The sequence below is a fragment of the Rhinopithecus roxellana genome, chromosome 8, assembly GCF_007565055.1.
Source record: "Rhinopithecus roxellana isolate Shanxi Qingling chromosome 8, ASM756505v1, whole genome shotgun sequence".
In the NCBI taxonomy this organism is placed as follows: domain Eukaryota; kingdom Metazoa; phylum Chordata; class Mammalia; order Primates; family Cercopithecidae; genus Rhinopithecus; species Rhinopithecus roxellana.
The window spans coordinates 58473662-58493204 of NC_044556.1; the positions used below are offsets into that span (position 1 = coordinate 58473662).

The following is a 19543-nucleotide window of genomic DNA, read 5'->3' on the forward strand; positions in this document are numbered from 1 at the left end:
TGTAGTTCTCGTGTTATGGTTTTCATCTCTATCAGTTCTTTTAAGGACTTCTCTACTTTGGTTATTCTAGTTAGCCATTCCTCAAGTCTTTTTTCAAGGTTTTTAGTTTCTTTGCACTGGTTACATAGTTCCTTCTTTAGCTCTGAGAAGTTTGATCGACTGAAGCCTTCTTCTCTCGACTCGTCAGAGTCATTCTCCGTCCAGCTTTGTTCTGTTGCTGGTAATCAGCTGCGTTCCTTTGAAGGGGGAGATGCGCTCTGATTTTTTTAATTACCAGCTTTTCTGCCCTGCTTTTTCCCCATCTTTGTGGTTGTATCTGCCTTTGGTCTTTGTTGATGGTGATGTACTGATGGGGTTTTGGTGTAGGTGTCCTTTCTGTTTGTTAGTTTTCCTTCTAACAGTCACGACCCTCAGCTGTAGGTCTGTTGGAGTTTGCTTGAGGTCCACTCCAGACCCTGTTTGCCTGGGTATCAGCAGCAGACGCTGCAGAAGATAGAATATTGCTGAACAGCAAGTGTTGCTGTCTGATTGTTGCTCTGGAAGCTTCGTCTCAGGGGTGTACCCCGCTGTGTGAGGTGTGAGGTGTTGGTCTGCACCTAGTGGGGGATGTCTCCCAAATAGGCTACTCAGGGGTCAAGGACTTACTTGAGCAGGCAGTCTGTCCATTCTCAGATCTTAACCTCCATGCTGGGAGAGCCACTGCTCTCTTCAAAGCTGCTGTATGGGGGCATTTACCTCTGCCGAGGTTTCTGTTGCTTTTTGTTTAGCTATGACCTGTCTGAGAGGAGGAGTCTACAGAGACAGGCTGGCCTCCTTGAGCTGTGGTGGGCTCCACCCAATTCGAGCTTCCTGGCGGCTTTGTTTACCTACTTAAGCCTCAGCAATGGCGGGTGCCCCTACCCCATCTTCGCTGCCGCTTTGCAGTTAGAACTCAGACTGCTGTGCTAGCAATGAGGGAGGCTCCCTATGCGTGGGATCCTCTGGGCCAGGTGTGGTATATAATCTCCTGGTGTGCCATTTGCTAAGACTCTTGGTAAAGCTCAGTATTAGGGTGGAGTTACCCGATATTCCAGGTGTTGTGTGTCTTAATTTCCTTTGGCTAGGAAAAGGAATTCCCTTCTCCCTTGCACTTCCCAGGCGAGGCAATGCCTCACCCTGCTTCAGCTCTCACTGGTAGGGCTGCATCCGCGGACCAGCACCACCTGTCCGACATGACCCAGTGAGATGAACCTGGTACCTCATTTGAAAATGCAGAAATCACCTATCTTCTGTGCCACTCACACTGGGAGCTGGAGACTGGAGCTGTTCCTATTTGGCCATCTTGGACCGAATCTTGCTCTGTTGCCCAGGCTGGAGTGCAGTGGCATGATCTTGACTCACTGCAACCTCTGCCTCCCGGATTCAAGTAGCTGAGACTACAGGTGTGCACCACCACACCCGGCTAATTTTTTGTATTATTAGTACAGACGGGTTTCACCATGTTGACCAGGTTGGTATCAGACTCCTGAACTTGTGATCTGCCTGCCTTGGCCTCCCAAAGTGCTGGGATTACAGGTGTGACCCATCGCACCTGGCTAGGTTTTTCTTTTTTCTTCTTTCTTGCAATAGAGGAGACAGGTCTGGTTGGGACTCACTACCTTTCCCATGCAGTAGCTGTTCTCATTCCTCAGGCCCGCATCATGAGAGAGGATTTATCTGGTCTACGTCTCTGACCCTAATCTTTCAGAAGACCCTGATGAGGTTTACGGAAAAGGGCTTAGAGACTGATGTGAAATTCCCTGTTTCTATGACTCCCAGGGCTTCTATATACTCATGCTAGCCTTTACAAATTTGTTTAAAATTTTAGCTGAATTTTTCTTCTTACTGGCTTGTATAGTGTCTGGCATCTGTCCCAAGTAAACAAGGGTTTTCATTCCTTCTGTCCTTGGAGGAGTCTGTCTTTCTTTATATTTTGGGTTAACTGGTTGCCCTCATATTTCAGTTCTTTGATAAATTCAAGTTGTGATTTTGATGATCCGGCTTCAAAAAATTGTACATATGAAATTGAATCTCTTTATAGCTTTCTGCATGCTAATCTTAACTTTAAAATATTATCTGTAATCCCAGCACTTTGGGAGGCTGAGGCAGGTGGATCACCTGAGGTCAGGAGTTCAAGACCAACATGGTGAAACCCCATCTCAGTAATATCAAAGTTAGCCAGGCATGGTGGCACACACCTGTAATCCCAGCTTCTTGGGAGGCTGAGGCAGGACAATTGCTTGAACCTGGGAGGCAGACGTTGCAGTGAGCTGAGATCACGCCACTGCACTCCAGCCTGGGTGATAGAGTAAGAATCTGTCTCAAAACAAAACAAAACAAAACAAAAAGCAAACAAACAAACAAAAATTATTTGCAGGCCATGCCTGGTGGCTCATACCAATAATCCCAGCACTTTCGGAGGCTGACACAGGAGGATTGCTTGAGGAGTTTGATGTTACAGTTAGCTATGATCATTCCACTGCACTCCAGCCTGAATAACAGAGTGAAACCCTGTCTCGAGAAAAAAAAAAAATTTCCCCTAAATTAGCTTCAGATAATTTTTTTTGAAAACCAAAAAATAAAGTAAATAGGCCAAACACATTTATATGGATGATACCTACAAAGCACAAACATATATTTAGAAGTCCTTGAACAGTAACAAGCAGCATAAAAGAGGAATGTAAATCTGTCCAGCAAAGACTCGTTTATGACAAAACAACCCTGAAACATCCAAGTAGGACTAACAAAAAGGGATCCTGGGATACAGACTTTGGAATATTCCATTAACTTCACTGCTCTCAAGTTCTGACTAGTTTCTTAGAAGTAATAGGAAATTTATAGCAGGATCCTTTATGTAAACCTCATGCCAGTAACTTGTACTTTTATCCTTAATAAAAGTGTGTGAGATTCTCATCTCACTATGTAGGGTTACAAGTAACTTTTATGATATCTTTAAAAAGTTTCATGTTGAATATCTCCTCCATAATTAAAAAATGGATGTATTGGCTGAATTCATTCATTCATTTGACAAATATTCACTAAGCACCTACCACTTGCGAGGTACTCTGTTAAGTGGGGATACAGTGTGATAACAGCATGGAACTAATATCCAAGTCAACCATTGAAGTCAAAATTCTGGGCTGGCAAACTTTAGTTAGGAGTCCCCATTTTAGAAAATATTATTTCAAGCAGGGCTTGTTTCTGTCCAGAGAGTGTATACAGTATAATAAAACTCAGCACACCAAGATTTATAGTTATTTTGTTTTTCTCCCTAAGTAGAGTAAAAACTCCTTCAATAAAGTGATTGTGTTATCAACCACGGCATATTCTTAAGTACCAAGATGCTTGACTCCAGGCAGGTGCTAAGAGATTCTGTTGGGTGAGTGAATGTGGATCAACGAAAATCAAACAGAGGAAATTTTCTTTATACATTTTAGTGGTCTTGTTTTTATTTCTTTTTTTGTGGTGGTTACTGGCTCTTCTCTAAGAATAATGGAGAAAAGGTGTTAGTTTATACTGTCACACAGGGCAGTCATAGGAGACTCTGACAAAGCAAAGAAATCACTGTTAAAGCAGAAATGGAATGTAGTAAGGGGGTGAAGAGACGGGAAGAAAATACATGGGAAAATATTGAAAAGGACAGAGTGATCAAATACAGCAGGGACATAGGAACATTGGCGGCACTCTGGGAGCCATTTAGTTTTATGCTTTTTTTGTATGATTGAGGAAAAAAAAATGTCCTTAGTGGTTAAGTGGCTTTTCAATGCCACGTCAGACTTGCTCCAGAGCAGTTGAATTAGGGGAAGGTGAGTAAGTTGGAAGTTGGTGACAAGGAGAGAAGTTGGAAACTAGAGAGGAGAGTCAGAACCAGAGGGAAATGAGAGACTAAATAGGCGTCTCAGGGTTTTTGGAGTGAATTTTCTTTGTTGCAGTCAGGGGAGGTTTGTCTGTTGGTTGCAGAAAGAAGTCAGAATAGAGATATCGTGGGGGTAGGTTTGTTTGGAACAGAAATTGAAGACCATTTTTTCTGAGAGAAGGAAATAACATCTGCAAATGACATGCTGTTTTTGCTACTTCCATTGCTAGCTGTTCTCCCAGGTGGTGGCAACGCAGACGGTAAGAACTCTGACAACTGCCCAGTTGGGTGGATGATGGTCTGTGTGTGTGTGTGTGTGTGTGTGTGTGCACATGTGTGTATGTGTGTGTGTGTGTATGTCTGTGTGCTTTCCCTAGCATATACCTGGAAAGTGAGAGTGCCAGGCTGGTTCCATTCTGACTGTCCATGACTCCAAGTCCCTGAGCTCTTACGAAGGTGGTTAATAAGTCATGGGGCTCTGTGGCAAGCAAACGTCTGCTAAGACCATGATGGATCCCCTTTTCTCCAGATTCTGAGTTCCCCCACTCTGGCCTCTCTCCATTCTTTGTCAATTTCTTTCTCCCCATTCTATTTGTTCTTTTGCCACAGGACTCAAGGAGCCTGTCTCCTTCCATGTCATCCAGATCGCATCCTTTTACAACCATTCGTGGAAACGAAGTCTGGTCTCAGGTTGTCTGGGTGATTTGCAGACCCACTCCTTGGACAGAAATTCCAAAACCATCATTTTCCTGTGGCCCTGGTCCAGCGGAAACTTCAGCAATGAGGAGTGGAAGGAACTGGAAATGTTATTCCATATACGCTGCGTTCGGTTCCTTGAGGAAATGCATAGATACTCCCGTGAATTGCAGTTTGAGTGTGAGTTCAGTTTCCTCCCTGGGGAGTGGGGAAGTGGGAGACAGGGGATGTCTCAATGTTTCTTATTCCTGTAGGAAACAGCCTGACTGTCTTCTGTATCTTATTCTATTCTTTCCACCATAAAACTGGAATTGCATACTTTTGGGCAAGGTTGAAGACCCTAATTCTTCAAACACTTCTGCTACTTATGAACTTCTGTCTTATTGACTGCAGGGTTATGCATTATTACCTTTTCTTACAGGTATCCTATGGCCAACTTTTTTCCTGCCCTACAACCAGATACCTTCAGCTTTCTCACTTTCTCATTCATCCTCCTCAGCAGTCTCTCTCTATATACTCAATTGTAACCCATTACATTCCATTCAACTTAAGTTGTTGTAATCCCAGTTCTCTTACACCAAGTCCTTCCTCACCCACAGCATTCACATCACTTTCTTTGACCAATCTGCCCTCTTCCATATGTTACTAATCTTTTCCTCCACCTACAGCTTCCACCAGTTCCTCTTTCTCTGAATCCCTGACCAAACCAAATTTTATTCCATTATGTCAAACCCGGCAAAATTCCCCCTTCTGCTTCTGCAATCCTTGCTTCTACTCCTACAATCTTTGCTTCTACTCATTTCGTTTTATCTTTTTTTCTCCCTCTTTCCCGTATTTCATAACCCCAGATCCTTTTGAGATACAGGTGACAGGAGGCTGTGAACTGCACTCTGGAAGGTTCTCAAGAAGCTTCCTTCAGTTAGCTTATCAAGGATCAGATTTCATGAGCTTCCAGAACAATTCATGGTTGGCATCTCCAGTGGCTGGGAATATGGCCAAGCGTCTCTGCAAAGTGCTCAATCAGAATCAGCATAAAAATGACATAACACACAGTCTCCTCAGTGACACCTGCCCACGTTTCATCTTGGGTCTTCTTGATGCAGGAAAGGCACATCTCCAGCGGCAAGGTCAGTCCTGCACCCTCCCTCCAAGAACTTTTGATTGGAAAATCATACCCTTCCACCACCCCGTTCCAATTTGGAATAAGGAAGAGCCACCCAGAAGTGGGAAAGGCTGGGTGCAGTGGCTCACATCTGTAATCCCAGTGCTTTGGGAAGCTGAGGCTGGAGGACCGCTTAAGGGCAGGAGTCCCAGACCAGCCTGAGCAACATAGTGAGACCCCTGTCTCTAAAAAATAAAAATAAGTTAGCCAGTCATGGTAGCACACACCTGTAGTCCCTGTTACTTAAGAGGCTGAGGGAGGAGGATTGCTTGAGCCCAAGAGTTTGAGGTTACAGTGTGCTATAAGTATAATTATGCCACTGCACTGCTGCATAGTGACAGAGTGAGACCCTGTCTCAAAAAAAAAAAAAAAAAAAAAAAAAAAAGAGAGAGAGAAATGGGAACGACGTGTCTATCTAAACTTCTAAACTGCTGTGGAGATATGAAACTCCAAGTCTGTATTTGAATATCTTTTCTGTCCTTTGCAGTGAAGCCCGAGGCCTGGCTGTCCCGTGGCCTCAGTCCTGGACCTGGCCATCTACAGCTTGTGTGCCATGTCTCAGGATTCTACCCAAAACCTGTGTGGGTGATGTGGATGCGGGGTGAGCAGGAGCAGCAGGGCACTCAGCGAGGGGACATCCTGCCCAATGCTGACGGGACATGGTATCTCCGAGCAACCCTGGAGGTGGCCACTGGGGAGGCAGCTGGCCTGTCCTGTCGGGTGAAGCACGGCAGTCTAGAGGGCCAGGACATCATCCTCTACTGGGGTGAGAAAGAGCTGGGGCCCAGGCTGGAAATGCCAAGAGGTGGTCCTCAGGCATAGAGGCAGGGCAAGCTGAAAATTTTAGGATTTTAGGGATTACAGCCCCAACATGAATAAAAATAGGTAAGCTAAGAAATGGAAGTGTTGAAAATGAGGGCACTATAGATGCAGGAGGATGCTGCGGATAAGATGAAGAATCCATCTCTGAGCAGGGATGAGAGAAAAACAAAAAAAGAAAAGAGATTGGTAAGTTGGATACTCAAATGAAACAAAGAAGCCAAGGGAACGCAGTGAAACAGGGAGTGGATGAGGTAAAATGGGGTGGATTATAACATCCTTGGTGTCTCCCCAAATTCACAGAACATCACCGTTCCATGGGCTTGATCTTCTTGGCGGTGATAGTGCCTTTGCTTCTTCTGATAGGTCTTGCGCTTTGGTTCAGGAAACGCTGGTGAGTTCTTTGCATGTGTCTTTCCTACTCTTAGTCCCTACCCCACTTGTCTTCCCATGTTTTTTGTTTCTCTCTCCTCAGTTCTTCTCTCCCCAGTCCCCTTCCCTCTTACTCCTCAATTCTTAGCTCCACCTTATTCACAGTGACTTCTATCTCTGTTTTCATCCAGTTTCCATTAAGATACACCATGATCCTCCTTGTCACCCTTCTCCTTTTGGGGTGAGAGACCAGCAGTCCAACAGCTCAGGATCCACCTGAGCACATCGTGGTGATGACGTCCTCTCAACTCTCCTTGTAAAACTTTTGTCATTTTTGCTTGTTTTTGATTAATGATCATTTGTCAATATAAGCTCAATTTAGTTTTGCAGGATTTGTTGTTCTGACCTGGGTTCTGGGACTTCAAAATTCAAATTTTATCTCCAAATGGAATGGGATTCTAGCAATATTCACGTGTTCAACTATTAATGGATCATCAGGCTTGTTATAGATGTCCCTTATTCCCGAGGGCCTTCCCTGACTCACAAGTGGGAAGCGGTCTCTTCCTGGTCTGAACTCCCACCACATTTCAGCCGTACTTTGCTAACTGTACTCCTCACTTCCTCTCCTTCATTGCAGCTATTTAGGTCCCCCTTTTCCTTCTAATTTTTCTACTCCTTCAATGCAAAGTATGTGTGTTTTTAATATATGCATCCCTGGTGAAGGATCTTGCTTTCATGAAACATGTTCTCAATAAAACTCTTTGTTGAATTTATGCCAAGTTTGTAGTCTTTTCTTATTCTTTTCCTTCCTGGTGCTTTTGAAGTAGTTGAGACATTTGATACTCTTCTGGTTAAAAGCCTTCTTGCTTGGAGGAAATTTTACACATTCCTAGTTCTATAGTTTGTTCTCTGAGCTCCAGAGGAGAAACACAATTTTGTCTCTTACTACTCCTATCATTCAACTATAGCGAGTTATTCGAGTTAAATTAGTGTTGCAGGTATGTAAGGCAGGATGTCTATCTTTACTATTCAGTGGTTCAGGGACAAGCAGCAGAGTTCTCACACTGGAGCTTGTTAGAAAGGTAGAATTTGGGCCTCACCTTAGATTTACCGAATTATAATTCGTATTTTGGAAAATCAGCAGGATACTCACAAGTCCACTAAAATTTGTGAGGCACTGATGCTGGTGATGCCTGAGATGTAGTACAAGTGTGTCACTGAAGAGAAAATGATCAAAAAAGGGAACAAGAGTGTTGCTCCTCAAGATTGAAGTGAGATCAAGGCAAGTAATATTGTACTGCACATTTTTATTATTCACAACAGTTATATTCTGTGCAGTTGCTGCAAACACTGGATTTGTGAGCACTTAGCCATTGTTCCCAGGGAAATACAGGTGTTAGGTTTTTGTGAGCTTTTTCACAACATTTTTGTTAACTGATGAATACATAAGCTTGTTTTATGTGTATTTCTGTTTAAAAACATCTTATTTTATATATGTATGTATTTATAATTAATTCATTATATGCAGTATTTCCATATAATAAAACACTATCTAAGAAGTGTTAATATATTCCTGACCTTGGTTAACATGATCATAAATTTCTTTGGTTTTCAGCCTCACAACATTGCTGTCCACTATACTTAAAAAAAATGGTTGTCATTTCATGAATCCAAAAATGTAGCTGTTTTCCCATAGCTTCAGCATAGCATTATACATGTTACTTTCCCAAGCAACCTCACCTACAGATGGGAGATGGGTGAATTTCCTTCCCGTTTTCCTGCATGTACTGCACTGTTGATTTATTAACATTGAATTCATAGTCAACAACCATGTAACTATAACAAAGCTTATCTAACACACATTTTTCTCTGTAAGGCATGTCACAGCCTTCTTATGCTTAGGAAAATTAGTCAACACTTAAGCACTACACTTGGGAGCCATTTAAGATTGTGAAATCACCAACCAAAAACACAAAAATGTGAAGAAGTTGGCACTGTATAGACTACAAAAAGGTTGCTTGTTTACTGTGTGAGAGCTGGAACATGAAGACAGAGCACCACCTTTTTCTACCTTAGAAACACGTTCTTTGAGGGACTCAAATTTTGTACCTCTCTGCACATATTCATGAATGATTGTGAAAGTGCTATGAATATATATCTAGGGGCTACACATAAAATTTGGCAAGTAGACAAATTAGCAAATATAACATTTTTGGATAATGAGGATTGACTATTGATACCCGATGGTAGTATTTGTCAGGATATCCATAGCAAGACTTCAATTACTTTAGAGTTTTCACCTGTGCCTGAAGGCAGCAGGGCTTTCTGCCCTTTCCCTGGCAGGAAAGGGCTCTTTTTGTTGTTGTTGTTGTTGTTGTTGTTTTAATTATACTTTAAGTTCTAGGGTACATGTGCACAATGTGCAGGTTTGTTACATCTGTATACATGTGCCATGTTGGTGTGCTGCACCCATTAACTCGTCATTTACATTAGGTATATCTCCTAATGCTATCCCTCCCCACTACCCCTCCCCACAATAGGACCCGGTGTGTGATATTCCTCTTCCTGTGTCCAAGTGATCTCATTGTACAATTCCCACCTATGAGAGAGAACATGCGATATTTGCTTTTCTGTTCTTGCAATAGTTTGCTGAGAATGATGGTTTCCAGCTGCATCCATGTCCCTACAAAGGACACAAACTCATCCTTTTTAATGGCTGCATAGTATTCCATGGTGTATATGTGCCACATTTTCTTACTCCAGTCTGTCACTGATGGACATTTGGGTGGATTCCAAGTCTTTGCTATTGTGAATAGTGCCACAATAAACATACGTGTGCATATGCCTTTATAGCAGCATGACTTATAATCCTTTGGGTATATCCCCAGTAATGGGATGGCTGGGTCAAATGGTATTTCTAGTTCTAGATCCTTGAGGAATCGCCACACCGTTTTCCACAATGGTTGAACTAGTTTACAGTCCCACCCACAGTGTAAAAGTTTTCCAATTTCTCCACATCCTCTCCAGCACCTGTTGTTTCCTGTCTTTTCAATGATTGCCATTCTAACTGGTGTGAGATGGTATCTCATTGTGGTTTTGATTTGCATTTCTCTGATGGCGAGTGATGATGAGCATTTTTTCATGTGTCTGTTGGCTGTATGAATGTCTTCTTTTGAGAAGTGTCTGTTTATGTTCTTTGCCCACTTTTCAATGGGGTTGTTTGCTTTTTTCTTGTAAATTTGTTTGAGTTCTTTATAGGTTCTGGATATCAGCCCTTTGTCAGATGAGTAGATTGCAAAAATTTTCTCCCATTCTGTAGGTTGCCTGTTCACTCTGATGGAAGTTTCTCTTGCTGTGCAGAAGCTCTTTAGTTTAATTAGATCCCATTTGACAATTTTGGCATTTGTTGCCATTGCTTTTGGTGTTTTAGACATGAAGTCCTTGCCCATGCCTATGTCTTGAATGGTATTACCTAGGTTTTCTTCTAGGGTTTTTATGGTATTAGGTCTAACATTTAAGTCTCTAATCCATCTTGAATTAATTTTTGTATAAGGAGTAAGGAAAGGATACAGTTTCAGCTTTCTACTTATGGCTAGCCAATTTTTCCAGCACCATTTATTAAATAGGGAATCCTTTCCCCATTTCTTGTTTTTGTCAGGTTTGTCAAAGATCAGATGGCTGTAGATGTGTGGTATTATTTCTGAGGGCTCTGTTCTTTTCCATTGGTCTATATCTCTGTTTTGGTACCAGTACCATGCTGTTTTGGTTACTGTAGACTTGTAGTATAGTTTGAAGTCAAGTAGCCTGATGCCTCCAGCTTTGTTCTTTTGGCTTAGGGTTGTCTTGGTCTTTTTTGGTTCCATATGAACTTTAAAGCAGTTTTTTCCAATTTTGTGAAGAAAGTCATTGGTAGCATAATGGGGATGGCATTGAATCAGTAAATTACCTTGGGCAGTATGGCCATTTTCACAATATTGTTTCTTCCTATCCATGAGCATGGTATGTTCTTCCATTTGTTTGTGTCCTCTTTTATTTCACTGAGCAGTGGTTTGTAGTTCTCCTTGAAAGAGTCCTTTACATCCCTTGTAAGTTGGATTCCTAGGTATTTTATTCTCTTTGAAGCTATTGTGAATGGGAGTTCATTCATGATTTGGCTCTCTGTTTGTCTGTTACTGGTGTATAAGAATGCTTGTGATTTTTGCACATTGATTGTGTATCCTGAGACTTTGCTGAAGTTGCTTATCAGCTTAAGGAGGTTTTGGGCTGAGACAATGGGGTTTTCTAAATATACAATCATGTCATCTGCAAAGAGAGACAATTTGACTTCTTCTTTTCCTAACTGAATACGCTTTATTTCTTTCTCTTGCCTGATTGCCCTAGCCAGAACTTCCAACACTATGTTGAATAGGAGTGGTGAGAGACGGCATCCCTGTCTTGTGCCAGTTTTCAAAGGGAATGCTTCCAGTTTTTGCCCATTCAGTATGATATTGGCTGTGGGTTTGTCATAGATAGCTCTTATTATTTTGAGATATGTTCCATCAATACCGAATTTATTGAGAGTTTTTAGCATGAAGCACTGTTGAATTTTGTCAAAGGCCTTTTCTGCATCTATTAAGATAATCATGTGATTTTTGTCTTTGGTTCTGTTTATATGCTGGATTACGTTTATTGATTTGCGTATGTTGAACCAGCGTTGCATCCCATGGATGAAGCCCACTTAATGATGGTGGATAAGCTTTTTGATGTGCTGCTGGATTCGGTTTGCCAGTATTTTATGGAGGATTTTTTCATCGATGTTCATCAGGGATATTGGTCTAAAATTCTCTTTTTTTGTTGTGTCTCTGCCAGGCTTTGGTATCAGGATGATGTTGGCCTCATAAAACGAGTTAGGAAGGATTCCCTCTTTTTCTATTGATTGGAATAGTTTCAGAAGGAATGGTACCAGCTCCTCATTGTAGGAGGAGTTCTACCGAATTCTCCTCTGGTAGAATTCGGCTGTTAATCCATCTGGTCCTGGACTCTTTTTGGTTGGCAGGCTATTAATTATTGCCTCATTGAAGGCAAATAAGCCTTCTTGAAGGCTTTGTTCATATCTTTTTCCTCTTTTTTCTTTAGACTTCTCTTCTCGCTTCATTTCATTCATTTGATTCTCAATCACTGATACTCTTTCTTCCAGTTGATCGAGTTGGTTACTGAAGCTTGTGAATTTGTCACATATTTCTCGTGTCTTGGTTTTTATCTCTGTCAGTTCGTTTATGGCCTTCTCTGCATTGATTATTCTAGTTATCCATTCTTCCATTCTTTTCTCAAGATTTTTAGTTTCTTTGCGCTGGGTACATAATTCCTCCTTTAGCTCTGAGAAGTTTGATGGACTGAAGCTGCCTTCTCTCAACTCGTCAAAGTCATTCTTGGTCCAGCTTTTGATCCGTTGCTGGCGATGAGCTGCGTTCCTTTGGAGGGGGAGATGCGCTCTTATTTTTTGAATTTACAGCTTTTCTGCCCCGCTTTTTCCTCATCTTTGTGGTTTTATCTGCCTCTGATCTTTGATGATGGTGATGTACTGATGGGGTTTTGGTGTGGGTAGCCTTCCTGTTTGTTAGTTTTCCTTCTAACAGTCAGAATCCTCAGCTGTAGGTCTGTTGGAGATTGCTTGAGGTCCGCTCCAGACGCTGTTTGCCTGAGTATCAGCAGCAGAGGCTGCAGAAGATAGAATATTGCTGAACAGGGAGTGTACCTGTCTGATTCTTGCTTTGGAAGCTTTGTCTCAGGGGTGTACCCCACCGTGTGAGGTGTGTGGTGTCGGTCTGCCACTAGTGGGGGATGTCTCCCAGTTAGGCTACTGAGGGGTCAGGGACCCACTTGAGCAGGCAGTCTGTCCGTTTTCAGATCTCACCCTCCATGTTGGGAGATCCACTGCTCTCTTCAAAGCTGTCAGACAGGGTTGTTTGCATCTGCAGAGGTTTCTGCTGCTTTTTTTTTGTTTGTTTAGCTATGCCCTGTCCCCAGAGGTGGAGTCTACAGAGACAGGCAGGCCTCCTTGAGCTGCTGTGAGCTGCAAACAGTTCGAGCTTTCCAGTGGCTTTGTTTTCCTACTTAAGCCTCAGCAATAGCGGGCGCCCCTCCCCCAGCCTCGCTGCTTCCTTGCCCTTAGATCGCAGACTGCTGTGCTAGCAATGAGGGAGGCTCCCTGAGCGTGGGACCCTCCCAACCAGGTGTGGAATATAATCTCCTGGTGTGCCGTTTACTAAGACCCTTGGTAAAGCACAGTATTGGGGTGGGAGTTACCCGATTTTCCAGGTGTTGTGTGTCTCAATTCCCCTGTTTAGGAAAAGGGATTCCCTTCCCCCTTGCACTTCCCAGATGAGGCCATGCCTCGCCCTGCTTCAGCTCTGGCTGGTCAGGCTGCAACAGCTGACCAGCACTGATTGTCCGGCACTCCCTAGTCAGATGAACCTGGTACCTCAGTTGAAAATGCAGAAATCACCCATCTTCTGTGTCACTAGGGCTGGGAGCTGGAGACTGGAGCTGTTCTTATTCAGTCATCTTCTGTTTCCTTTATTTTCTGATCAAAGTTAAGTTCTTGTTAGCTTAAAATAACTTGTTACACATGGACACATAGTGGGGAGCAACACACACTGGGACCTGAGTGTGGTGGATGAGAGGAAGGAGAAGATCAGGAAGAATAGCTAATGGATGCTGGGGTTAATACCTGGGTGATGGGATGATCTGTGCAGTTAACCACCATGGCACACGCTTTCCTATGCAATAAGCCTATACATCCTGGACATGTACCCCTGGACTTAAAAGTTAAAATAAAATAAAACAACTCAGTATAAACAAAATATGTATTTCAAAGCCTCGTGATAATCACAAAGTAAAACCTATAATAGATACACTAACGATAAAAAGCAGGGAATCAAAATATAATACTGGAGAATGTCACTTACCCACAAAAGGATATAGCAAGAGTGGTATAAAAGAAGGAAGGATCTACAAAATAACTAGGAAAGAAATAATAAAATGTCAGTAGTACGTCCTTACCTGTTGTTAGTTACCTTGAATGTAAATGGATTAAATTTTCCTATTAAACAACATACAGTAGCTAAATCGATTTTTTAAAAGACTCAACTATATGCTGCCTATAAGAGCCTCACTTCACCCAGAAGAACACAAATAGACTGAACGTGAAGGGATAAAAAAAGATATTCCATGCAAATTGAAAGCAAAACGAAGCAGAAGTAGCTACACTCATATCAGACATAATAGGCTTTAAGCCAAAAAAAAAAAAAAAAAAACTGTAAAAAGAGACAACTATGCTAATTGCATACTGATACAGGGGTCAATACAGAAAGAGAATATAACAATTATAAATATATATGTACCCAACAATTGGACATACAAATATATAAAGCAAATGCTAATAGGCCTACAGGGAGAGATAGAGTATGATACAATAATAGTGTAAGACTTGAACATCCTATCTTCAGTGATAAACAGATCATCCAGACAGAATATCAATAAAAAATGAGAGTTAAACTGAACTCCTGACCAAATGAATCTAATAGATGTTTAAAGAACATTCTGTCCAGCAGTTGCAGAATACACATTCTTCTCCACAGTACATGGAACATTCTCCAGCATATATCTTATGTTAAGCCACAGTAAAAGTCTTAACAAATTCAAAAATTAAAAATCAAAAAATGTTTTTCCAACAATAGTGGTATAGAACTAGAAATCAATAGGAGCAGGAACTTTGGAAACTGTACAAATACATGGAAATTAGACAACATACACCTGAACAACCAGTGGTTCCGTGAAAAAAAGATTCAAAAAGAAAATTTTAATATTTCTTGAGAAAAATGGAAACGGGAACACAATACACAAAAACCTATGGAATACAGCAAAAGCATTTCTAAGAGGGAAGCATAGAGCAATAAAGGCTTACATTTAAAAAGTAGAAAGATTTTAGATAACCTCATGTTGCACCTTAAGGAACTAGAAAAACAACATCAAGCCAAAACTAGTAGAAGAGAAGCAACGATAAATGTAAAAACAGAAATAAATGAAATAGAACCTTAAAAAACAACACGAAAGAATAACAAAAGAAGAGTTGACTTTTTCAAAAGATAAAAAACCTGGCCAGGCACAGTGGCTCACAACTGTAATCCCAGGACTTTGGGAGGCCAAGGAGGGTGGATCACTTATTAGGAGTTTGAGACCAGCCTGACCAATATGGTGAAATCCCATCTCTACTAAAAATACAAAAATTAGCTGAGTGTGGTGGCAGGGCCCTGTAATCCCAGCTACTAGGGAGGCTGAATCAGGAGAATCACTTGAGCCTGGGAGGCAGAGGTTGCAGTGAGCCAAGATTGTGCCACTGCACTCCAGCCTGGGCAACGGAGCTAGACTCTGTCTCAAAAATCAAAAACAAAAACAAAAACAAAACCTGACAAACTTTTAACTAGACAAATTAAGAAAAAAGAGAAGAGTCAAAAAAATGAAATCAGAGATGTAAAAGGAGACATTACAAATAATATAATATAAATACAAAGGATCATAAGAGACCATTATGAACAACTATATGAAAGCAAATTGTAAAACTTAGAAGAAATAGATAAATGCCTGGACTCATACAACCACAAGATTGAATCATGAAGAAACAGAAAATTTGAACAGGCCAATAATGAGTAACAAGATTGAAACAATAGTTTAAAGTCTCCCATTAAAGAAAGCACAGGAGCTGACGACCTTGATGCTGAATTCTACCAAATATTTTACAAATAACTAATGCCTATTCTTCTCAAACTATCCCCCAAAAAGTGGATAAGGGTAAATTTGTCCAGACTTATTATTTAAGACTAATATTCATTAACCTGATATAAAAACTAGATGATACGTCAAAAACAAAAAAGAAAACTACAGGACAGAAGTGGTGGCTCATGCCTGTAATCCTAGCACTTTGGGAGGCCAAGGAGGGTGGATCACTTGAGCCCAGGAGTTCAAGACCAGCCTGTCAACCTGATGAAACCTTGTCTCTAAAAAAAAGTACAAATATTAGCGAAACATGATGGTGGGCGCCTGTAGTCCTAGCTACTCAGGAGGCTGAGGTTGGAGGATCACCCAAGCCCAGGGGGTTGAGGCTGTGGTGAGATGTGATTGTGCCACTGCACTCCAGCCTGGGGGACAGAGTGAAACGCTTTCTCAAAAAAATAAAATAAAATAAGAAAAACTACAGGCCCGTATCCCTAATAAAATGCATTCAAAAATCCTCAAGAAAATGCTAGCAAACTAAATTTAACAGCATATTTAAAAGACCAGTCATTAGAATCAAGTGGCATTCATTCCAGGGATGCAAGGATGATTCAAACTATTCAAATCAATAAATGTACTGCATCACATTAATAGAATAAAGGACAAGACCACATAATCATTTCAATAGAAACAGAGAAAACATTTGACAGAATTCAACACCCCACCATGATAAAAGTTATCAACAAATTAGGTATGTAAGGAACATACCTAAACACAATAAAAGCCACATATGAGAAACCCACAGCTAATATAAAACAAAATGGGGAAGAGATGAAAGAATTTTCTCTAAAATCTGGAACTAAGCAAGGATGCCCACTTTCACTACTTCTAGTCAACATTGTACTGGAACTCCTAGCCAGGGCAATTAGGCAAGAGAAAGAAATATAAGGCATACAATTAAAAAGAAGGAAGTCAAATTATCCCTGTTTGCAGATGCCACAACTTTATATACATAAAATACTAATTACTTCATCAAAAAGCCATGAGCACTAATAAACAAATTCAGTAAAATTTCAGGATATAAAATGCATATACAAAAATCAGTAATATTTCCATTCAACATCATCAAAATATCTGAAAAATAAATCAAGAAAACAATTCCATGTATAATAGCTACAAAATATAAGATACTTAAGAATAAATGTAACAAAGGAGGTAAAAACTCTACAAAAAAAAATCTATAAAACTCTGATGAAAGAAATTGAAAAGAAATTATTGAACAGAAATTATTGGAAAAGTGTTTTGTATTAGTCCATTTTCATCCTGCTAATAAAGACATATCTGAGACTAGACAATTTACAAAAGAAAGAGGTTTATTGGACTCACAGTTCCACGTAGCTGGGGAGACATCACAATCATGCCAGAAGGTGAAAGGCACTTCTTTCATGGCAGTGGCAAGAGAGAAGAGAGCTTGTGCATGGACAGTCCTGTTTTTAGACTATCATATCTCATGAGACTCATTCACTAACATGAGAACAGCACAGGAAAGACTTGTCCCCATGATTCAATTATCTCCCACCAGGTCCCTCCCACAACACATGGGAATTATGGGGGCTACAAGATGAGATTTGGGTAGGGACACAGGGCCAAATCATATATTTTATGTTCACAGATTGAAATAATTGACATGGTTAAAATGTCCATACTACCCAAAGCAATCTACAGATTCAATGTAATTTCTATCAAAATACCAATGACACACTTCATAGAAATAGAAAAGATGATTCTAAATTAATGTTGAACCACCAAAGACCCCAAAAGCCAAAGTAATCTTGAGCAAAAAAGGGCAAATCTGTAGAAATCACACTACCTGATTTCAAAAGATACTACAAAACTGTAGTAACCAAAACAGCATGGTACTGGTATAAAAACAGATACATAGATCAGTGGAACAGAATATATAAACCAGAAATAAATCCCTGCCTTTACAGCCAACTGATTTTTAACAAAAGTGCCAAGACTGACACTGGGGACAGAACAGTCTCTTCAATTAATAGTGCTGGGAAAAAATGAATATCCATATGCAGAAGAACAAAACTAGAGCCCTATATCTCACCATATACAAAATCAAATGAAGATGGGTTAAAGACTTAAATGTAAGACCCAAAATTGTGAAACCACATGAAGAAAATATAGGAGAATGCTTCATGTTGGTTTGGGAAAGGATTTTGGATAAGACCTCAAAATCACTGGTAATAAAAAACAAACTAGACAAATGAAATTTTATCAAACTAAGAAGCTCTGCACAGCAAAGGAAATAAGCTACAGAACGGTAGAAAATATCTGCAAATTATGTATCCAAAGGGATTAATATCCAGAATATATAAGGAACTCAAACAATTCAATGGCAAAAAGTAAGTTATTTAAATTTTAAAGGGCAAAAGACCTGATTAGACAATTCTCAAAAGAAAGCATACAAATGACCAATAGGTAAATATAATATGCTCAACATGACTAATCAGTAGGGAAATGCAAATCAAAACCACAATGAGATATTACTTCACCCCAGTTTGAATTATTCCAAGCTGGTAACTAAACACAAGCAAACGAACAAAAAAACACATTAAAAAACAATAGATTTTATTTTAAAAGTCTCAAGCTAGAAATATACTACACGCCCATTAAAGAGCAGATAGATTTTAAAAAAATATTTTTTTCCAACTCTTATTTTAGGTTCGGCAGCTACATGTGAAGGTTTGTTACATGGGTAAATCGCACGTTGTGGGGGTTTGGTGTACGGAATGTTTTGTCACACAGGTAATTAGCATAGTAGCCATAGGTAGTTTTTAAGTTCTGTTTTAAGTTCTTTGAGAAATCTCCAAACTGTACTTCACAGTTGCTGAACTAATTTACATTCCCACCAGCAGAGTATAAGTATTCTCTTTTCTCTGCAACCTTGCTAGCATCTGTTATTTTTTGACATTTTAATAATAGTCATTCTGAGTGGTGTGAGATGACATCTCATTGTGGTTTTGATTTGCATTTCTCTTATGATTAGTGATGTTGAGCATTTTCAAATACGCTTGTTGGCTATGTGTATGTCTTCTTTTGGGAAGTGTCTGTTGATGTTCTTTGCCTGTTTTTTAATGAGATTGTGTTTTTTTGCTTGTTAATTTAAGTTCCTTATCGATGCCGGGTATTAGACCTTTGTCAGATGCATAGTTTGCAAGTATTTTCTTCTATTCTATAAGTTGTCTGTTTACTCTGTTGAAAATTTCTTTTGCTGTGCAGAAGCTCGTTAGTTTAATTAAGTTCCATTTAATTTTTGTTTTCATTGCAGTTTCTTTTGAAGTTTTCATCATGAAATCGTTGCTAGGGCCTATGTCCAGAATGAAATTTCATAGGTTTTCTTCTAAGGTTTCTGTAGTTTTAGGTTTTACATATAAGTCTTTAATCCATCTTGAGTTAACTTTTGTATGTGGTGAAAGGAAGAGGTCAGTTTTCAATGTTCTGCATATGGCTGGTCAGTTAGCCCAGCACCATTTATTCAGTAGGGAGTCTTCACCCCATTGCTTCTTACTGTTGACATTGTCAAAAATCAGATGGTTGTAAGGTGTGCAGCTTTATTTCTGGGTTCTCTAACCTATTCATTGATCTACGTGTCTGTTTTTCTGCTAGTACCATGCTGTTTGGTTACTGTAGCCTTGTACTATAGTTTGAAGTCAGATAGTGTGGTGCTTCCAGCTTTGTTCTTTTTTCTTAAGATTGTTTTGGTGATTCAGACTCTTTTTTGATTCCATATGAATTTTAGAATAGTTTTCTCAAATTATGTGAAAAAATGTCATTGGTACTTTGATAGGAATAGCTCT

General features: G+C 40.3%; 2 protein-coding genes across 3 annotated transcripts in view; one reads left to right on the plus strand and one right to left on the minus strand.

The window, feature by feature from the left end:
* Positions 1-19543, minus strand: part of CD1E (CD1e molecule) — a 97308-nt gene that overhangs the window by 38927 nt on the left and 38838 nt on the right. The gene's annotated exons all lie outside the window — the stretch shown is intronic.
* On the plus strand, positions 3545-7702 carry LOC104676444 (T-cell surface glycoprotein CD1a-like). 2 transcript variants are annotated; one of them, XM_030935241.1, is made up of 6 exons: positions 3545-4134; positions 4484-4750; positions 5419-5697; positions 6220-6498; positions 6855-6945; positions 7115-7702. In XM_030935241.1, exons 1-6 carry the CDS (start codon positions 4077-4079, stop codon positions 7122-7124), a joined length of 984 nt encoding a protein of 327 aa, XP_030791101.1. In that variant the 5' UTR covers positions 3545-4076; the 3' UTR covers positions 7125-7702. The 2 variants fall into 2 exon arrangements, with proteins under 2 accessions (XP_030791101.1, XP_030791102.1); XM_030935242.1 differs by having other exon boundaries at positions 3630-4134; positions 6918-6945.